Genomic DNA, 13,720 nt, shown 5'->3' on the forward strand with positions numbered 1-13,720 from the left:
CGGGGGTTCTGGGAAGGGAGCAGCGGTGACGTGGGGCGGCGGAGCGGAGCGGAGCGGAGCGCGGCCGAGGAGCGGGGTTGGGCGGCGGAGCGGGGCGCGATGCCGGAGCGCGACAGTGAGCGGGGCGGGGGGGCTGCGGGACACCGGGGGGCTCCGGGACGTGCCGGGGGACAGGGCATCGGGCCCTCGGGCGGGGGGTGCCGCGGTACGCAGGGCAGCGGCCCTGGCGGGGGAGGGGCGGCAGTGTAGGCCCACCCTGGCCTTGGGGTAGCGACAGGGGCGGGGAAGCGGAGGTTCCCTCGGGGGGGCACAGGCACGGGCACATCCCCAGCCTGGTGACGGGAGCAGCCCGGCGCAGGGAAGGTGTGCGGTGACGGCCTTAAGAGGCTGAGGCGGGGGACATCCTGGGAGGGGACCCCGGGACAGCCCGGCGGGAGGGGTGATGCTCGGGGGACTGCGCGGGGGCTTACCCTAGGGTACGCTCACGGCACTGGGACATTTCTGGGAGCGGAGGGGATGTACAGTCAGTCCTGGGGCGTGCAGGGGACGGGACACCCCCGAGGAGGTACGGAGGCCACGTCCTGGGGGAAGCAGAACATCCACCGAGAGGCTGCGGAGTCGGGCTAGGGGGTGGCACAGTCTTGTGGTGGGCAGCGACACCAGGACCCGTTCATGCCATGTGCCCTGGCAAGGCCACCCCAGGGTGTTAGCGGCCTGGGCTTGGCAGAGGAGCAGGGTGGTGGGTGACTGCTGCGCCCATCCCTGGTTTTGAGCAGGGATGGGGGCTGGGAGGATTGTGGAGGTCGGAGAGGGGCTGAACCCACTGCAGGCAGGCTCTGAGGGCTTTCTTTTCGCCTGTCCCCCAGATGAACCGTTCTCCAACCCCCTGGCCCCTGATGGCCACGATGTGGATGACTCGCATTCCTTCCACCAGTGAGTATGAAAGTGGGGTGCAGGGGCAGAACTGGAGCAGGACTGTGGGGCCCAAGGCTGGTTCCCCCATCTAGAGGCTGGGAGTGACTCGTGTAATGCAGCCTTTGGGCTCCCTCCACGGGGACCCTGTGTCTAGCTCCATTGCTGGAAAACCCTCTGTCTCTTCGGAAGCCATTGGGCTGTCAAAGCTTGTTGGGGGATTGTTTCTGTTTCCTCTCTTCCTTGCAGGTCTAAGCTAACCAATGAAGACTTCAGAAAGCTTCTCATGACCCCGCGGGCTGCGCCAACATCTGCGCCACCATCCAAATCTCGCCACCATGAGTGAGTAGGACTCTACACTGTGGGACAAAGCATGTCCGCTTTCCCTCTGGGGCTCTGTTCCTGCCTGACTTTCTGTCTCTCCTCCTGCGCTTTGCAGTGGGTTTATCTAAAGGGGCTTTTGCTAGTGAGCGTGCAAACAGGGCCTGAGGAGCAGACCTTGGCCTTGCTTTGTGCTTGGCTCCATGTAAGCTATATATGTGTGTGTTAAGAGGAGAATCAAGTGGGTCAGGCCTGCTGTAAACAATAGAGCAAGTCTTGCATGACTGTTAAGACACTTTGTGCAGGAGGCAGGTTTTGTTCTGTGAATATCAGTGCTTTTCCTTCCTTTCCCTGCTGATAGAGTGGAACTAGGGACAAATGGGCCTGTACTGTTCCCATCTTTGAGCCTCCTGTGTCTGGGGGACTGTTCTGTCTAGCTGCCTGTGTTTTCATGGTTCTACGTGTGGTTTCTTGCTGTTTTCTAGGATGCCCCGGGAGTACAATGAAGATGAAGACCCAGCTGCTCGCAGGAGGAAGAAGAAAAGGTAAATGGAGAAAGCAATGCATCAGGGATTGTCTTCATAAATCTTGTCCCTCCCATTGAAGCAGCTGCTGAGCTCCTGGGCTACCAAAGAGGACCCTGAGGGGCCTGGATTATTTGGGGGGTTTGAAGCTGAGCAGACTGAGGAAGATTCAGACTGAGTGACTGTCACTGCTTGTGGAAACAGATGTGGGAGGGTGGCAGCAGGTTGTGGGGGTGAAGCTTCACCTCTGAAAGAAGCAGGAGAGGCTCTGCAGGTGTCTGGCAGAGCAGGGCAGTGCTGGGACATCTGCACACAGGTGACTGTCTTTTGGGGCACATCTGCACAGCAGGACTGCGCTTGACCTCTTCCCCTTGGAAGGGAGGACTGAGCTCCTCTTTACTTAACCTCAGTACAGCAGTTTCATCTTGTCTGGTGTCCTCCAGGCATGTTGTATCCCATGGTGCTTTATTACATTTTTGGGGAAGGGGTTGGGACCAGGACAGGTATGTGTGGGGCCTCGGGGGCTGTTATTTGACCAGTGCATCAAAAGTGTGGACGTGTCATGCTAACACTGAGCTGTTTTTCCAACCCCAGCTATTACGCAAAGCTGCGCCAGCAGGAGATAGAACGTGAGAGGGAGTTGGCTGAGAAGTACAGGGATCGAGCCAAGGAGAGGAGAGATGGTGTGAACAAGGACTACGAGGAAACGGAGCTGATCAGCACAACTGCCAACTACAGGGCTGTGGGTCCAACAGCAGAGGCGTATGTGAACCTGCAGCATGGCCTTGTCTTGCCAGCCTGCTCCAGAGGGACTGTCCTGTAACTGGCTCCGTTTTTGTTGCACAGGGATAAATCTGCTGCAGAGAAGAGAAGACAGTTGATCCAGGAGTCCAAGTTCTTGGGTGGTGACATGGAGCACACTCACTTGGTGAAGGGTCTGGACTTTGCGCTGTTGCAGAAGGTGAGCACAGATGTCACTGTGCTGCTGCCCTTCTACCCTGTCTGCTCGCACAGGTAGAGAGGGTGGGCAGAGGGTAGTAGCTGCCACTTAAAGGGTGCTTCCGTCTTGTCAGCATGGGTTTCTCTCTGGGAAAGATTTATTAAGGACTGGGGAGCTGGTGGAAGTGGGTGTACTGGTTCTCATGGGCAACAGTGGCACAGATTGGTCTGGTCTGTAATGCATGGATTTACTCTGTGGCCAGGTACGGGCTGAGATTGCCAGCAAGGAGAAGGAAGAGGAGGAAATGATGGAGAAGCCCCAGAAAGAAACGAAGTGAGTGGTTGAGGATTTTGCACTCTCCTGTGTACAGCTGCCTCCCAGGAAGGGGGGTGCAGAGGATGCAGGCACTTATCATAATGCTTCTGTTTCTTTTCTGTTTCTGTTCAGGAAAGACGAAGATCCTGAAAACAAAATTGAATTTAAGACCCGGCTGGGTAAGACTGTGTGGATGTGGCTATTCCCTACCTTGTGTTGTGCTGTGAATGTGGGAGAGATCCTGGAGGGTGAATGGAGAAATGAAAACCTTTAGTCATTGGAGGGGGGAGAATCTGAAGTGTAGGCATTCTGAATTTGAGGGCTGGAGGAAGCGTGTCTCTTACGTGGTGGTTTTGATGTTTCTGATAAACCAAATATGCTTCTCTATGGGTGTGTCCATTGCTTTTGTAAAAGCAGCTCTCCCATGCGTTTACTTCCTCTTCAGGTCGCAACATCTACCGCATTCTGTTCAAGAACAAGGCCTATGAGCGGAATGAGCTGTTCCTGCCAGGGAGGATGGCCTATGTGGTAGATCTGGATGATGAGTATGCTGACACCGACATCCCAACCACTCTGATCCGGAGCAAGGCTGACTGCCCCACCATGGAGGTACCCAGACAGTGTCCAGGTTGCTTGACCACATTGGTCTGAATTGGCGAGAGCGAGTCTTGCCAGGAGGGAATCAGACAATTCCTTGGGGACTTCTCTTTCAGGCGCAGACCACACTGACCACCAATGACATTGTCATCAGCAAACTGACGCAGATCCTCTCCTATCTCAGGCAAGGGACCCGCAACAAGAAGCTCAAGAAGAAAGACAAAGGTAGGAGCTGAAGGGAGCCAAGTGGTAGGACTTAATGCTTGAAGATATCCAGAGAGAATAAGATGCGTTTTGATTTGCTGCATTCCCCTGTACCATGAGGACAGCTTCTCAAGCAGTGCCCTGAAGGCAGGCTGTTCTGTGGCAGGACCACAGGGGACTGGCTGCAAGGGGTGCCTTGTGCTGCTCTACTCTTCCTGGTTAAGGCTCAGTTTCTTGGGGAAATGTCCCCTGTTAGGGAGGGATAAAATGGCTTCCTGAGGGAGCTAGACGTGATGTGGTAACCAAAGAGGAAGTCAGGACATCCTCCAAGCCTGCCACTCTTGGGGCTTGGAGACCAGATTGTGGACAGGGAACAATGCAGGAAGCAGAGTGGATGAAGTGCCTCTCACTGCTGTTGTGTCCTTGCAGGGAAGCTGGATGAGAAGAAGCCCCCTGAAGCTGATATGAAGTAAGTGCCCCCCTGCCTAGGCTATGGGATCACAGCTGTCTGCCTTGAGATATGTCTTTTTGGCCCACCACATTTGGAGAGGGCTGGGTTTAGTGCTTCTGGAGTGAGCTGCCTTTGGACCTATGGTTTGTGGGACAAGGCTGGAGGCAAGCTCTGATTTTGACTTCAGGATTGAGGCAGGCAAGGGTTTTCTGTTGTTCTGGACCACAAGGAGCAGGTCCAGGCAGCAGAAGAGAGCCGAAAGGCAGTGGTACTTCTGACAGATGTGGAAGCCAGTTCTAGTGGGCATCCTTAGCTCTCTGTGTTGGCACTGCATGACCCTTTATCAGATTCCAGTTCAAAGGGAGGTGGTTGCAGTCTCTTTTCTTGAAGCACCCGTAACTGCAGGTTCTTTCCTTCTTCTAGTATCTTTGAAGACATTGGGGATTATGTGCCCTCTACCGCAAAGATGCCACGGGAGAAGGAGCGGGAGAGGTACCGCGAGAGGGAGCGTGACAGGGACCGGGAGCGTGACAGAGACAGAGAACGTGACAGGGAGCGAGAGAGGGACAGGGAGCGGGACCGGGAGCGGGAGGAGGAAAAGAAGAGGCACAGCTACTTTGAGAAGCCCAAGGCTGATGATGAGGTGAGCCTTGGTTTGTGAAGCCTGGACTGCCCCACCTGATCTCTTCCCTTTGGGGAATGCAGCTGTTGGGTTGGTGGGGTCACACTGGTGGCTTTGGGGATCTCTGGTCATGCTCCCACACATACTAGTGTTCAGCTCTTGCTCAGCTTTGTCCCTCCAGCCAGGGGCTGGTAGGTGGCTCTGTGCTTGTCCTCTCCTTTAGCAAGTAAGGCAGGACTAGCACAAGCCAGTAGTTTTTGTGGTTCATCCCTGTGTGCTTGCCACAAAGAGTCTTAAAGTGGAGCTGTGAGTCATGCAGCACTGTCACTTGCCTGCTTTCAGCCCTCCTGGTGACATGGTATCTCTCCCTCTTCTTTGCAGCCTGCAGACATCGACAAAGGTGAGTCAGGTGGTTTGGACACTTGAATGAGGCTGGATGTTTGAGTGAGGCTGTACAGGGTTGCAGATTTCAAAACTGCTTGGCTTGCTGTCCTGCATGAGTCGCGTGCTCTAGAGACTACTGTGACAGGGTGAATTGCTTGCTGTGAGGGTTTTGGGGTGAAGAGTCTTGCACATACAGGCAGCTGCGTGCCAGCCTGGGTTGAGTGTGTGTGCAGATCTTTCCCTGGCAGCAGACTAGTTCAGACAACCTTATGCTGGCTGTAAATGGAGGAGGATTCAGGGTCTCATAGGATCAGCCTGCCTTTTCTGTGCTTGAACTGTTTTGCTGCTCCTCAGTGTTCTCCTGGCTCCTCCTCTTCTACCTCATATGCAGCCCATCCTTCTGCTTGTTACCCCATCCCAATGAATGGGTCCTGCAGAAGGGGGCTCTGCCCATCCCAGTGTGTATTGCGGTGATCTGTTCCTACCCCAAAACTCAACTTGCTGCACTCTCTACTCCAGGACCCGGCTCAGCCAAGGAGCTCATCAAGTCCATCAACGAGAAGTTTGCTGGAGCTGCTGGCTGGGAAGGAGCAGAGTCATATCCTTGTTACTGTCTGTGCCAGCTTGGTTGATTGCAAGGATGGGCTTCCCTTGCAGGCAGGCCTTGCCCAAGCATGGCCATGTGGCTGTCCTCCCTCACTTGGGAGGGCTCTTCCTCCTGTAGCAGAGAAATGCCGCCCAAACCATGCAGATCATATGCAGAACGTAAGCTCTGCAGCATCCAGTTCAGTTGTGCTGAGGCAGGAGATGGCTCTTTGGCTGGCTGTGCTCAGCCCTTAGCTGTAAGGCTACATGGTAGTGCTTTCCTTGACCATTGTCACATTGAAGAAGCCAGAAGACAAGAAGCAGCTGGGGGACTTCTTTGGCATGTCAAACAGCTACGCCGAGTGCTACCCTGCTACGTAAGGAAGCAGCAAGAAGCTGTGGGTTGGGAGTAGGGTGTGCAAAGGAGCACAAGAGCTGTTCTCTGGCAGCAAGAACGCGAACGTCAGTCCCACTACTTGTTGGAAGGAGTGGGCCTGACTTTGGGGTTGCATCCTACTGTTACAATGCTCCCCCAAGTCCTTGGTTCTGACAGACCTGCCTTTTTCTTAGCTGGTCTCTGCTATAAATGGCTACCTGGAGTCAGCTACCCCTCAATGCTAGGGGAGAGGGTGAGCGGGCTGGGAGTCTGCCGTGTTCCCTGGTAATTCATGTGCTTGTTGAGCTCTGGCCACAAAGTAGTCCCTTGGCAGAAGAGGAACAGCTTTCAGCCTGCCATCATCTTGTAAACATTTGCAGCCTTGGATGCCCTTGTGGTACAGCTCACCTGCAGGCCTTGCAGCTGGAGGAACTTCTCTCTGGTCCAGGAACTGAGTGTTTTCAGTCTGAGGCCACAAGAGGTGGCTCCCACCAGCCTGGCTGCAAGGCCGTGTCCCATGGACGCACTCTTTGCTTGCTTTTCTTTACAGAATGGATGATATGGCTGTGGACAGCGATGAAGAGGTGGACTACAGCAAAATGGATCAGGTATGCCATCACCAGCTTTTAGGACCGGCCAGCGAAGTAGACATTGGTGCAGGCTGAGAGGATCCCACTGGAGAGAAGCAGGCTTGTGCAGAGGGGTTGTGTGCCCCAGGGCTGGGTGTTGAATGTGTTTCGGAGTTTGCTCATCTGCTCTGTGCCTGGGGCTGGATGGGATCCATCGTCACAGGGAGAAAATGTGCAACTGGCACTTGACCAAGAGGTGCTGGGGAGGTGTGCTAGTCTGTCTCAGCTCCCTCTTCCACAGAATCTCCTGTCTGGGGCTTCTCGGGGAGGGGATTTCTGAGCCAAGGCTAGACTGGGGGCTGATGGAGAGACAGATCTTGGCTGGGTGCACAGGGCTGCATGAGAAGCCCTGGCCAGTGTCAGCTAAGGAGCTGCTCTGGGTTCTTTTTGCTGCAGGGTAACAAGAAAGGACCTCTGGGCCGCTGGGACTTTGACACCCAGGAGGAGTACAGTGAATACATGAACAACAAAGAGGCTCTGCCCAAGTGAGTGCGGCCCTTACGAAGGGCTGAGCAAGGATTCTGTGTGCGGGTGGCCGTGCTGGCCAAACGTGCGCCCTGGGGGTTGCCTGATGAGGACCTGAAGAGGAGCTGTGGATCCTGGGTCTTTGCTCTTAGTATCACTCTTGAGGACCCCTGCTCAGCCGCTGCTTTCAGGGGCCCGAGCCAATGCTGGAGTACAGGCTTATGGCTGGGGCAGATGTGTCCGTTCCCCCGGCAGGCCGTGGATCCCCAGCAAGCACTGAGCTCTGTTGTGTTCCTTCCCCAGGGCAGCCTTCCAGTATGGGATCAAGATGTCTGAGGGACGCAAAACCCGTCGTTTCAAGGAGACAAATGACAAGGCAGAACTGGACCGACAGTGGAAGAAGATCAGTGCGGTGAGTGCTGGTACTGGCGTGTTGTCAGCTCAGAGCCTAAACAGACAGCATAGCCCAGGAGAGCTCCCACCTTATCCTTCCCTTGCTGTCCTAGTCACAGCTTTTCAGCTCAGCCTGTGTCCTGGCAGCTGGGCACCGCTGGTGTGCGTGTGCACCAGGGCTGGCTCTCTAGAAGAGGCTCCTTGCAAGAACATTGGCTGAATACTCAGGGCTTCAGGACTGCAGAGGCATCTGGAGCTGCATTTGGAGCTGTTGCCTTGGGAGCAGTCCCCATCAGGGGCTTTTTGCTCTGAGCTCTGCAGCAGATGAGCGTGTCCAAAGCTGGCAGCTCAGAGCCATCTAAAGAGGCTGGGGGGGACAGGGCATATTTAGTGGTTCCCTGTTTTATAACCAGCAGAGCTGGGGGTTGTCCTGGCAGGGTGAGCTGGCTATGGGCACCCCGGTGGTATGGGATGGGCCAGGGGAAGGTGAGAAGAAATGGTCTTTGGTGGCCAAAATGGAGCAAAGGAGGAAGAGGCCAAGCTTCTCCAGACTTTGGGCAGTTTGTGGACAACTGTAACTCGCCTTAGCTTGCTCTGGCATGGCTACAGCTCTCCCTGGGTGTATCTTGCACCCTACAGACCCTCTGCTGCGATTATGGGCAGCCAGGTACCCTGAGGGTAACTGGACTTTGTGCTTTCTCTACAGATCATCGAGAAGAGGAAGAAGTTGGAGGCTGATGGGTTAGTGACATTTCTGCTCTTGGCAGAGCTGCAGTGTGGTACTGGGGCCTGGCTGTCTCCTGCCACCTCCCGCAGGGGCTGCAGGGGGCAGGGACCTCCCTGCCAGCCCTTGGCAGAGTGGCTGGGAGTGGAGAACACTTGGTCCCATGGGGGTGCTCCTGTCCTGCTCTGTTCAGCTAAACCTGCTGGGCACCTCTCCCCTGGGCCATAGGTGGTGGGTGCTGAGCAGACCCCAGGACCGTCTTGAGGCTCTCCCTTGGTCAGGTGGTTTTGCCCCAGCTGGCTGGGTGTCCCAAGGAGCTGTTGGGGGGGCCCCCTCACACTGGTCTGTGGGGTGAAACTGTGGAGCTCAGGGTCGAGCTCTGGATGGGAGGGTGACAGAGCTGTCTGCCCTGCATCCTCACCGTTGTCCTGCCCCTCTGTGTCTTCCAGGGTTGAGGTGAAACGTCCCAAGTACTGATGCAGTTCCTGGAAGCCTGGTCTGTTTTCCCCGAGCTGGCTGGCGTGCTGCCCTTGTCCCCCACGCTGTCCCCTCTCTGCTCTGGGCGGGGCAGCACAGCACCCCCAGCCTCGTGCTGTGGGGTGTGCCGAGGCGCTCTCCTCCAGTGTTGGTTGTATAGCCTGTGACGTGTAAATGTTGTAGCTGTAATAAAACTGCATTAAATTTGCATAAATACCCGTTTGTGTGGAAGGAGAGGAAGCTGTGTTCTGATTAGCAGAGGTGCCACCTCCTGAGCCCCCCCACCCCCGCCTTGGGTCGTTTATTGGGGGAGCGTTCTGGGGTGTGGGGCAGCAGCCTCTGTCAAGACCTGGATAAAATTTGCAAATGGGCCTGTTTGAGGGAAATGAGCCCGCTCCACTGCCCGTGCCTCAGACTTGCCGCGGCCGGGGGCAGGTGGGGCTGGCGGCCAGCAGAGCTCGTCGCCAGGGTCTGGGGACATGGACCAGCCCCTGTGGGTCCGGACGGGGACGTTGCGGGTGGCCCCTGGCTGGGCGGGGGCCGGGGGCAGGACGTCGCGGGGCCCTGCCCACCCGAGATCCTAAAACTACCGGAGCAGTGCCGGGCAGCCGGGGCGAGAAGCGGAGGAGCCTGCGGGGAGAGCAGGAGGAGCTGCCGGGCGAGTCCCGGCGGTACGGGCCACGGGGGCCCGCGGGATCGAGCCCCTCGCGGCCGGTGGCGCCGGGCTGGGGCGGGCCCGCGCGTGACGCGGCGGGGCGGGGCCGTGCGCCGGAGCGGGGCGGAGCACGCGGGGGGCGGGGCCACGCGGAGCACGCGGCGCGCAGGCCCAAGCCGCCATGGCGGCGCCGGGAGAGGGGAGCGCGGGCGGCGTTAGCGCGGCCCGGGCCCAGTGCCCCGCTTCCCCGCAGGGCGGCCCGGGGCCGGCGGGGCGGGAGCCGCGGCTGCGGGACACCCCCGAGGACATCTGCTTCGAGGCGACGGCCAACGCCATCGCCCTGCACCCGGCCCGGCCTCTGCTGGCGGCGGGGGACGTGGACGGCGACGTCTACCTGTGAGTGGGGCCGTGGGGGCCCAGCTGGGGCTGGGGGCGGGTCCCGGCGATGGGAGCCGCGGGGCACCGGCCGTCGAGGCTCCCTGCGAGCCCGGCCCGGCCCCGCAGGTACTCGTACTCCTGCACCGAGGGGGAGAACCGGCAGCTCTGGTCTTCGGGGCATCACCTCAAGTCGTGCCGCGACGTGGCCTTCTCCCAGGACGGGCAGAGTGAGTGCGGGGGGCGGGGGGGTGGCAGCGGGGGGCGCCGGGGCCGGCCGGCTGACACGGCTTTCCAGAGCTTTTCACCGTGTCCAAGGACAAGTCCATCCACATGCTGACGGTGGAGGAAGGACGGCTGGAAACGCGCTTCCCCAAAGCCCACGGGTAGGTCAGCACGGGTGGCTCGTCCCGGCTCTGTCCCCATCCCTCTCCGGCCACAGCCATGCGGGTGGAGGCTGGAGCATCGTCTGGTGGCCGTTCACTTGCGATGTGAGCCATGACTGTGCCGGCGTGGGGCTGGGGTCTCTGCAGCTCGGCCCTCAACTGCGTGCTGCCCATTGATAACCACGTCTTTGCCACGGGTGATGATGCTGGCGCGCTGAAGGTGTGGGACCTGCGCAAGGGGGATGCCATCTTGGAGGCCCGTCAGCAGGAGGAGTACATCAGCGCCATGGCTGTGGATGGGAATGGGAAGATCCTGCTGACCGCCAGGTACTTGGAGCTCTGGGGCCAAGCTCTGCCATGCCCTTGTGGGCCTCCCCTTAGAGCTGGGGGAGGCACACCGTGCCGTGCCCCTTGCTCACAGCGTGCCCATTCCATCCCCCGCAGCGGTGATGGCACCCTGGGCGTCTTCAACGTGAAGAGGCGGCGCTTTGAGCTGCTCTCAGAGCCACAGAATGGGGACCTGACATCTGTCGTGCTGCTGAAGGTTGGCACCTGGCGCTGCCACAGAGCAGGGTCCAGCGGATCCCTCTCCACGAGCGAGCTGGGTTCCCTGCTGTGCCTCTGCCTTACTGCCCTCCGGCTTGCCTAGAGGGGGAAGAAAGTGGCATGTGGCTCCAGTGAAGGCACCATCTACCTCTTCAACTGGGACGGCTTTGGGGCTGCCAGTGACCGCTTCGCTCTGAGGGCCGAGTCTGTTGACTGCATGGTCCCAATCACAGACAGCATCGTCTGCGTGGGGTCCCTGGATGGAGTCATCAGGTCAGGGGGTGGGGGGTGTGGAGGGGGGTGGGGGGGTGTGGAGGGGGTGGGGGGGCTGGAGGGGGTGGGATGACATCGGCCTGGTTAGGGCCAAGGGACCCCTTCCCTTCTGACATGGGCAGATGGGCTGGTGGTGGAGCAGGCCCTGCAGGGTCCCCACCAGCCCCCCTGTCCCCAGGGCAGTGAACGTCCTGCCGAACCGGGTGCTGGGCTGTGTTGGGCAGCACCTGGGGGAGCCCATCGAGCAGCTGGCGGTGGCCCCGGGTGGGCAGCTCCTGGCCAGCTGCGCCCATGACCAGAAGGTCAAGTTCTGGGACGTCTCAGCCCTGGGAGGGCTGGTGGTGGACGACTACCGAAAGAAGAAGAAGAAGGGAGGGCCGCTGCGGGCCCTCAGCAGCAAAGCGGTGGGTGGTGGGGAGGACTTCTTCGCCGACCTGCAGGATGAGGCCGGGCCAGAGGCAGCAGCAGCAGGGACCGACAGTGATGGTGACAGTGACTGAGGGGCCGGGGACGCCCTGGGAGCAGGGCACAGCCGTGTGGGTGGGCGCTGCCACCACTGTCTGCAGGTGGGGGGGTTGCCCCACCGTGGGTCCCTGGTACCACCAGGGTGGGCAGCACATACGGGGTGTCAGACACCTGGGGGGAAAGAATGCGGGGGTGGCCCCAGGATGGGGGGCAGGCTGGGAATGGTATGGCTGAGGGTCCCAGGGGAGGGGGGGTGTTTCTGACATAGGGGAGACCCCAGTATGTGGGAGGTCCTTGGTGGGAGGACTTGGCTGGGGGTTCCTGGTGAGAGGCACTGGCAGGGGGTCGTGGCTGACGGTCCTTGGGGTGGAGGGGGCCCAGGGATGGGGGCATGTGACTGAGGGTCCCTGGTGGAGGGGTTTGGGGGGCGTCATGACTGAGGATCCCTGGTGGCTGGGAGGGGGCTGAGATATCTGGGTACCTGGGGGCAGGGGGGCTCTGAGGTACAGGGGAGACATGGCGGGGGGGGGGGGGGGGGGGCGGCTCTGGGTTATCGGGGGGACATGGCTGGGGAACCCTGCTGGGGATAGAGCTGGGGGGCAGGGGAATGTGTGTGTGTGGCTACAGCTGGGGTTTGCTGGTGTATTTGGGGGTGCTGGGCTGGGGAGGAGGCAAGGCAGGGCGTTGCTTAGGGGGTAGGGGGTGTGACATGGGCTTCTGGGGTGCCTGGCCTGGGCAAACGGGTCTTCATCCCTTCCTGAGGGCCTGCCTGGCCCCTGCTGTGCCTGCACTGCTGTCCAAACCGGTGCATCAATTAGCCTTTGTTAATTACTTTAGACATCAGCTCTATTACAAATAAACCCAGTGCCTTTCAGTTCCTAGCGCCTTGTGCCGATGCTTTGGCTCATTCCCACTTCCCTGGCACGCCTGGGCATGTCCAGGACCCTGCAGGGCACTGGGGATTGGGGGGGCCAGGGGGGAGAGCACCCTGCACTGGGGTGTTGTGACTTGTGGCTGGCGTTGGGAGGGAGCCAGGGCTCTTGCCCAGGTGGTGGGGGATGCCCAGCCTGGCAGAACAGCCAGCGCTGGCTGATCCCTGCTGGGCTGGGTGGCTGGTGGCCTGGGAGAGGCTGCAGGCAGCATGGACCAGGGCAGGGGCCCGACACCCCCCTCCCACTGCCATGGGGAAGCCTGTGGGCTGGGTGACATCTGTGCCCACGGTGTGGCCTCGGCCAGATGCAGCACTTTCCCCACAGCCCCTTGGCACAGCATCATGCCACCTTCGAGCAGTGCCCTGGGCAGGGGAACCACATGTGCCCAGCAGTTGGGCATCTCCAGGCACCTCCAGCGAGGTGGTCACTGCCAGCACCCAGCTCTCCTGCTCTCCCCCCCTCCCTCGCAGCCCACCCCTCAGTGGCATTGACCTCAACCCTGCAAGGGTCTGGCACACGTGGGGAAGAGCACGGTGCTAGTGTGAGCAGTGAGAGCAGCCAGCGGCATTTCAATGCCAACATCAAGCCCAACCTGTCCTGGCGTGAGGCAGGGACCTTGGGAGACCACAGGTTAGGGGGTGGCAGAGGGTGGCCCATGTGTCTCACTGCTGGCTGACTGGCAGCACGGACCAGGAGAAAGGGGCACGGGCGCGCAGGGCTGCAGCATTCCCACGCTGGCTTGTACCTCCCACAGCCTGTCAGTCCTGGCTGAGGGCATGGCCACCTTGGCCTGGGGACCCCTGACTGTGTCCTTGGTGGCAATGAGGCACCTGAGTGGCAAAAGCCCACTGAAACCCCCAGCATTGCTGTGCTGGTTGTGGCTGGGCTGCAGTAGTACTTAGTATGAGGCTGTGCTTTGGATTTGTGCTAAAAACAGAGTTGGTAACACAGGGATGTTATAGTTACTGCTGAGCAGCGCTTGCACGGAGCCAAGGGCTTTTCTGCTGTTCACCCACCCCACAGCGAGCAGGCTGGGGGGACACAAGGAGCTGGGAGAGAACACGGCTCGGACAGCTGACCCCAGCTGAGCCGGGGGATATCCCAGACCATATGGTGTCATGCTCAGCATATAAAGGTGGGGAGCTAGAAGGAAGGGGGAATGTTTGGAG

At 59.4% G+C, this 13,720-nt stretch overlaps 2 protein-coding genes across 3 annotated transcripts; both read left to right on the plus strand.

The window, feature by feature from the left end:
• Positions 1-9,133, plus strand: IK (IK cytokine). Its single transcript, XM_056348697.1, has 20 exons — positions 1-115; positions 867-933; positions 1,162-1,254; positions 1,719-1,778; positions 2,352-2,519; positions 2,604-2,718; positions 2,960-3,030; positions 3,145-3,191; positions 3,458-3,621; positions 3,726-3,834; positions 4,243-4,282; positions 4,688-4,907; positions 5,268-5,286; positions 5,790-5,867; positions 6,151-6,232; positions 6,782-6,839; positions 7,257-7,345; positions 7,629-7,737; positions 8,425-8,459; positions 8,892-9,133. The coding sequence occupies exons 1-20, from the start codon at positions 100-102 to the stop codon at positions 8,917-8,919; spliced, it is 1,668 nt and encodes a 555-aa protein (XP_056204672.1). The 5' UTR covers positions 1-99; the 3' UTR covers positions 8,920-9,133.
• Positions 9,134-9,717: 584 nt separating this feature from the next.
• WDR55 (WD repeat domain 55) lies at positions 9,718-12,010 on the plus strand. 2 transcript variants are annotated; one of them, XM_056348709.1, is made up of 7 exons: positions 9,718-9,970; positions 10,079-10,179; positions 10,248-10,335; positions 10,483-10,662; positions 10,780-10,879; positions 10,985-11,154; positions 11,297-12,010. In XM_056348709.1, exons 1-7 carry the CDS (start codon positions 9,756-9,758, stop codon positions 11,652-11,654), a joined length of 1,212 nt encoding a protein of 403 aa, XP_056204684.1. In that variant the 5' UTR covers positions 9,718-9,755; the 3' UTR covers positions 11,655-12,010. The 2 variants fall into 2 exon arrangements, with proteins under 2 accessions (XP_056204684.1, XP_056204685.1); XM_056348710.1 differs by having other exon boundaries at positions 9,719-9,970; positions 11,333-12,006.
• The last annotated feature ends 1,710 nt before the right edge of the window (positions 12,011-13,720 follow it).

Source organism: Falco biarmicus, chromosome 8 (genome assembly GCF_023638135.1).
Source record: "Falco biarmicus isolate bFalBia1 chromosome 8, bFalBia1.pri, whole genome shotgun sequence".
NCBI classification, from domain to species: Eukaryota; Metazoa; Chordata; class Aves; order Falconiformes; family Falconidae; genus Falco; species Falco biarmicus.